Source organism: Ursus americanus, chromosome 16, assembly GCF_024610735.1.
Source record: "Ursus americanus isolate L20-20 chromosome 16, mUrsAme1.1.p, whole genome shotgun sequence".
NCBI lineage: Eukaryota > Metazoa > Chordata > Mammalia > Carnivora > Ursidae > Ursus > Ursus americanus.
The window spans coordinates 46,124,768-46,130,960 of record NC_142142.1 but is presented as its reverse complement, the minus strand read 5'-3'; the positions used below and the strand labels follow the sequence as shown (position 1 = coordinate 46,130,960).

Sequence of the window (6,193 nt, the reverse complement as noted above, 5' to 3'; positions counted from 1 at the left end):
CTTCCTGGGCTCACTTACCTAAATACACAACCATAACCAAAAGAAGATCGGAAGCTGAGGTCGCCTGGGTGCGTAGTGTCATCACACAATTTGTTAACGTAATTTCAAACTCCAGATATCAAGGGATCTTTGCCCCTTCGGTATTTGAGAGTCAAAAAATACCATTTCCACACAGGTGGAACACAAGACTGTAAAACGATTAAAAACAGAAAAATCGGGGTGGGAGTGAGGGGATCGGTCAACGAAAGGTTATTAGCCCTGTTCACTCCTTTCGAGACCAGGACACCGCCTGGGGCGGAGGGGAGGGGGCGTGCGCGGAGGAGGACGCGTTAACAAACGATTCCCGGAAACTCGGTTCGTTCCCAGTTTTGCGCGGCGAGCCCTTTATTATCTAAAGAGACTGCAAGCCCGGGGAGAAAATAGGAGACCTCCTAGGGGAAAGGGAGAGGGGCGATGCGCTGGGCCAGACGCCTGCCCCACCTCAATAGTCCACAAACAGGTGCACGTCCGGAAGGGGACGCGTATTTAGCTTTAATCTCGCTAAAACTCTGCATTCCTTAAAAATGCAACGAAAATGAGCACTTCCACACACAGCCCAAGGAACACTCACTTTTAAAATACCAGTAGCCCATGGGACGTGTAAGAGTTGCGGGACAGGTGCAGCAAGGTCGGGAGGCAGAAATTGCTCGGTAGGTTTTCCTGCCCAAGTTTCTCGCCGCGCTTGGTCGCCGCTCAGGACCGGGGCGGGGGTGGGGCGCATAGAGCGGGTGTGCCCGGGGGCCACAAGCTTAAGGGTGCCAGGGTGCCGAACCGGGAGCTCAGGAGGGGAACAGTGACGGGAGAGGATGGAAACGCCGCCCTGAGGAGGGGTTATCGCCTTAGTTTTTGAGTTAGAGATGGGGGGCGGGGAACCCCAGTGGGAGGTTAGTGGCTAGCAGCGCGCGAGTCTGTCCAGCACAGACATCTTAAGCATCTGGTTGTGGCTCTACCTGGATCCCCGCAGAGCGGAAGGCCCACACACTCCCGGTCCCTTACCTGCAGCCAATCGGTCTACCCAAGGAAGGGCAAAGGGTCCTAGTGGAGAGGTCGCGGAGCCTGGACAACGGAGCTGGGGGCAGGTAGCGGACAGGAGAGGGCCGAGAAGCTCTGCGATCGCGGCGGCGTTAGAGAGCCGAGAGCCCGGAGCCCAGCTTGCGCCACTTAAGACGCGGGGCGCGGGAATGAGCTAACGCGGTTGCACGCTCGCCCGGCAGGGGCCCGGCGAGCCGGAGAGGGGGGAGGGCGTGGGCCGAGCCGCGGGGGCTCCGCGCGAGTTCGAGGGTTGACAGGTGTGTTTTGTTTGTCTTCCAGGAGCGCAGCTCGGAGGCCCGCCCCCGGACCCAAGTCCGAGCGTTCCGGCTCCGGAGGGAACTGCGCCCCGCCCCGCCGCGTCCTCCCGGCCTCCCCAGCCACGCGGCTCAGAGCACGTGCGGCCCCGGGCCCAGCTCCCCCTCGTCCCCAATGTCCACCTCGTCCTCGGGCTCGGTCAGCACGAAGGGGCCGGCGGGCAGGCCCAGCCGAGCCTCGGCAGGTGCGGCCTCTGAGCCGCGGGGGCTGCCGTCAGGGCTCTCGGGCCCATCTGGCGCTTTGGGCTCATCCTGACTTTTCCTCAGCTGCTTTTTATGCTTCATGCGCCGGTTCTGGAACCACGTTTTCACCTGATTTTAGGGAGGAAAAAAATACAACCGCGTCATTCCCTTCAGACTCAGAGTTACTAAGATCTGAGAGCTAGCTGGGGGTTAGGAAAACAGACTCCTGGAAGGCTCCTGGAAGTAATTGTCCAAAATAACGATAAAAGGTCAAAACGGGGTGCTTAGTTAATACTAATACTATTATCAATTATAAGTACTAATAGTAGTAAGTGCTGCGTCGATGAGTCTCCTTTATGTTTAACTTACGTTCTCCCCATTTTGGCCGCTAAACACCTGGTCTTGCTGGACAGGAAGATGAGAATCAATCTTGCTTGTTCTCATCGGAGAGAAAAGTCAAGGGCGCCCCGGCGGGCTTATGATTTCACAGCAAGTTGGGCTCCCAGGTACAGAGAATATAAGAAAGAGGAAGTGGAGGAAGGAATTTTAAGGTTGCAGGTGAACAGGATCTGGAAGGTGAAAACAGTTCTCCCTCTCAGGACAGAGCAATAAGGAGGACGCTTAATTTACAGTGGGGGGAAAGGGGAGACTGGATTTGAGGGCTTGCATCTGTGAGGGAGATTAAGAAAATAAGGGGAAAAATTTCGCTGTGTGGACTGCTCTCAGAACAAGAACCCGTCTAGTCTCTTATTTTACGTTGGACCAGGGTTACAGCCCAGATCGGGGCGGGGAGGAGGGTGGTACGCAACTGATCTCAAACTGGGAGTGATCATCAGCTCATCCGAGGAGTTTCTCCTCCCTGTCCAGAGCTCGCTCGAGAGATGATGCTTCGGTAATTCTGACCTGAGTTTGGACGTGTCGGTACTTTTACTAAGGATCTTTGGAGAAGCCTGGAATAAAGGGGAGAGGGGTCACCCCCACTCAAAAGCTCCGCACTAGGTGCAGAGATGGTAGGAGTTAAGGGGAGAGGGAAGAGCCACGGAGATCAGGAACTGCCCCCTCGGGCCCACCTGCGTCTCGGACAGGCTGAGGGCCGTGGCCAGTTCCACCCGCTCCGGCGTGGACAGGTAGCGCTGGATCTCGAATCTCTTCTCCAGGCCGGAAAGCTGCGAGTCCGAGAAAACCGTGCGAGCTTTGCGGCGGCGGCAGTGCTTCCCCGGCAGCTCGGTGTGCTGGGGGTGCGGGAACAGCGCCGGCACCGGCACCCCTGCAGAGAGAAAAGCCGCTGAGTGGGTAGAGCCCGATCCCCCGGATGTCACCTCCGCCGCACCCCGACCCCGGTCCCCAGCGCCTCCCTCCGCTTCTTGCCTCCGCTAGTCCCCTCGTCGCCCCAAAGCTTCTCCAGCCATTCTCCCAGGAACCATAGGGCAGGGAAAATAAAGAATCACAAGAATAGCGCTTGGAGATCTTTATCCGGCAGGTCATCTAGACCTACAAACAATAAACAGTAAGTAAAATGGAAAAGAAAATTTTAAAATCGGAGGCCTTAAAAAATGTCTTCTTGGAAAGATTCTCACAGCGTCTGCCAGTCCTCTGTTGCGCCTCCGGAAGTTTTCTTGCAAACATCGTCTGGCCCAGTAGCTGTTCTGCCCAGCCACCACCCTTCCATACCCCTGACGACACTCCGCTTAGTTCTGGGGCTAGTAGAGGCATGAATGTGGCCATGCCTCCCAACCCCACTGAAAAACACCTCTCTTCTTTCCTGAGCCCCCATTCTCCTGCCTGCAGTCAAAGGGAACAGACCAAAACTCTCTCATCAGGAGCAAGAACAGAGGGGGAATTCCCGCCTGGCACGTTCCTTATCAGTTGCAGGGTCCCGCTGGGGACCCGATCTCTAATCTGGTCCTCATCCTTTTTCTCATTCTTTCTCTCCAACCCTAAGCAGAAGGATTGAAGGGCTTTCCCCACCCCACCCCACCCAGGCCAGGTTAGGGGAGACTTCTCTTGTCTTTCCTCACCTCCGCAGGCATTATGGTGTCTGAGACACACCAAGTAAACTGCCACAGACATCAATTTCTGCCAAGGCATGGGGGGGGGGGGCAAGCAATTCCAGCATCCCGGGCTTTGGCCACTGCTATTTGGGGGGAACATGGGTGCAGTCCAGAAGAGACTGTCACTGGCCAGGTAGTGAGGCCAATACCAAAATGAATACCAAGACGCAGGCTTCAACATAGCTTCTATAATTTCCCTGCCAACCTAGTGCCTCACAATCTGGGTTTTACCGCTTCACAAAAACTTTTAGCTTTTGTCGTAGATTCCAGAGCACACATTTCACAAACTGTCTCCTGTGTCTCCACAGCCCTCACCAAGAGCGGTTGTTTCCTGCCTGTGCTCTGCATCTGGATTGAAGGAATTATTATATTTCAGTTGGAATGAAAATGCCGAAGAAGAAAAAATGAATGTGGCCTTGCAGAGTGCGGCAGAAAAAATCTGGGTATTTCCTCACATCTCCCTGTCCCAACCACTTTGCTGGCCCCAGTCTTTGTCATTCATGGAAAATCAAAATACTTTGGTGTGGGGCTCCAGCTTCACCAGCAACCAGGGCAGAGGAGGGCAGCTGAGCTCAAGATTGTGAGTTAGACATTGGGAGTGCAGAGGGTTAAAGAGGAGCAGCATCCCTCCCCCCCACCCCACCCCCATTTCTTTCCTTACCCTTTTCCTCTTATTCTGGCCAGGTCAAACCTTCAGTCCTCAGAATACCCCCAACCCTCATTCACTTCTAAGCCCCTGCAGTATATCTGTGAATGCTCAGCACCAGAGAGGAGAGAGCTGGCCCCGCTGGAGCCTTTGGAGTTAATGAGCTGGAAAGTGGAGTTCTGCTCCATGGGGTGGGGTGGTCAGGGGTCTCCCCTAGAGCAAGGGGAGGCAGAGAATCAGGATTGAGAGCTGGACCAAAGTGGCCAGGAAGACCACAAGGAAGGAGACTGAGCACTATCCACCAAGAATATTGTAAAAAAAACCTCCAGCCACCCTTGGATAGGAATGTTTCCTCCATTATAAAGCGTGCGGAGTGACCACGACTTATCCCCATGGGCTGGCATGCCTCAAGGGAGCTCTGCATGCTCTCAGCCATATCCCCAATGTTCCACGGTCACTTAGGGAAGGGAGCTGCCAAGCCAGGCCAAACCACCTCTGGCCTTTCTTCTATCACAGTCTTAGGGTCTGTGCTGGGAGACCTAGTCTCTCGGTCCCCAAACCTTGAGGCCCCTGTTACTTACCCGAGGTGGTGAGGAAATAGGGGTGGTGGTGGTCTCCCTTATGCAGAGGGTGATGGGGGTGAGGAGCCAGAAGGGTGGGTGTGGGCATGAGGGGGTAGCCATAGTCTAGCAGAGGCACCCGGGAGGCCAGAGAGCTGGCGAAGTGGTCAGGGGCCATCTCCCTTAGCGGCTTGGGCTTGTGCAGCAGGATGTCCTCAATGAAGAAGGACGTGGGCCTCTGAGAAGACGCAGGGTGTAGAGGGGAGGTGAAGTTGAGATTCATCTTGAGTCAAGCGTCTGTCACAGGGCGAGGGCCGGGGACGAAGTGTAGAAAGCGGGCAGCGTCTCAGCAAGCCTGGTCGAGTGCCGACAACCACCCTCTGAGACTCCGAAGCCCCGCGGCTCTTTCCCGGGCCTGGGCTACCCCGGGCGCTGGAGAGGCGAGAAGACAAGCTCCTGGGTAGGTTGGGTCTGTGTGTAGAATTGGCAGCTTCAAGAGGGGAGCTGGGAGAGCCAATGGCAAGGCTGCCAGCGGCGGAGGGGAGGGTGCGGTGGGCTTGGGGCGGGGCGGGGAGCTGTCCGCGGTGCTGAATACGAGCGGCCCGGCCCGGGGAGAGCGGAGCGGACCGGGTTCTTGCTCTTACGATGTTGGTTTCTCAACCTCAATTTGAGCTTTTTCTTTTCTTTCTCTTTTTTTCCTTTTCTTTTTCTTTCTTTCTTTCTTTCTTTGTTTCCTTTTTTTTTTTTTGGCTCTTAGGCATTTTAAAAGAAAGCTAAAAAGAAAAAGTCTCTGTCATTCGACAGACTCCACTTTAGAGAGCAAAAGCAATAGGGATAAGGCATTTATTTTGGCATCTGAGCCTGGGTTTTCCAAGTTTAGAGACATGCTAGTGGGATGGAGAAGGGGAGAAGTGAGGAGAAGGTCCATATCTGCTACACCCAACTTCAGCTGCTGGCTGAGGCACGGAAGGACTGTTGAGGTAAATAAATAAAATGTTGATGATCATAACATTCTTTCCCTCAGTTATAGAGGGTGGTATGAGGAAAGTTATACCTACATTAGGAAGTAACTTGGTCTGGGTAAGTATGTGCAGAGTTACTTCTTAATGCCAGCCTCCATTTCCCCTCAAATTTCCCTTACTTCCTTTTCATTTCGCTTACACAGCTTCCTATTTCTGCCATACTACTGCCTTCAACTCTAACCCACCAAAATAATTGTACTAGATTTTTGTCTTCTGTTCTTTCCCAGCCTTTCTTTTCATTTCCTTCCCTCGCAATCTTTTGTTTTTGGTTGTTTGGTTGTTTGGGGAGGTTTTTTTTTGTTTTTTTTTTTTTTTTTTTTGTTTTCCTGTTTGTCTCTTTCTAATC

General features: G+C 53.9%; 1 protein-coding gene across 1 annotated transcript; it reads right to left on the bottom strand.

Annotated features, from left to right (window-relative positions):
• Positions 1–1,457: 1,457 nt before the first annotated feature.
• BSX (brain specific homeobox) lies at positions 1,458–5,234 on the bottom strand. Its single transcript, XM_045797537.2, has 3 exons — positions 4,847–5,234; positions 2,639–2,835; positions 1,458–1,697 (listed from the first exon to the last, which is right to left on the bottom strand). The coding sequence occupies exons 1-3, from the start codon at positions 5,106–5,108 to the stop codon at positions 1,458–1,460; spliced, it is 699 nt and encodes a 232-aa protein (XP_045653493.2). The 5' UTR covers positions 5,109–5,234.
• Positions 5,235–6,193: the final 959 nt, after the last annotated feature.

What these genes read in the sequence shown, in the direction of transcription:
- BSX (XM_045797537.2), bottom strand. Translation starts at nt 5,108, where the DNA reads ATGAATCTCAACTTCACCTCCCCTCTACACCCTGCGTCTTCTCAGAGG. An exon ending in CTATTTCCTCACCACCTCGG is followed by an intron (nt 2,836 to 4,846) that starts GTAAGTAACAGG and finishes TTCTCTCTGCAG; the next exon opens with GGGTGCCGGTGCCGGCGCTG. An exon ending in TCAGCCTGTCCGAGACGCAG is followed by an intron (nt 1,698 to 2,638) that starts GTGGGCCCGAGG and finishes CCCTAAAATCAG; the next exon opens with GTGAAAACGTGGTTCCAGAA.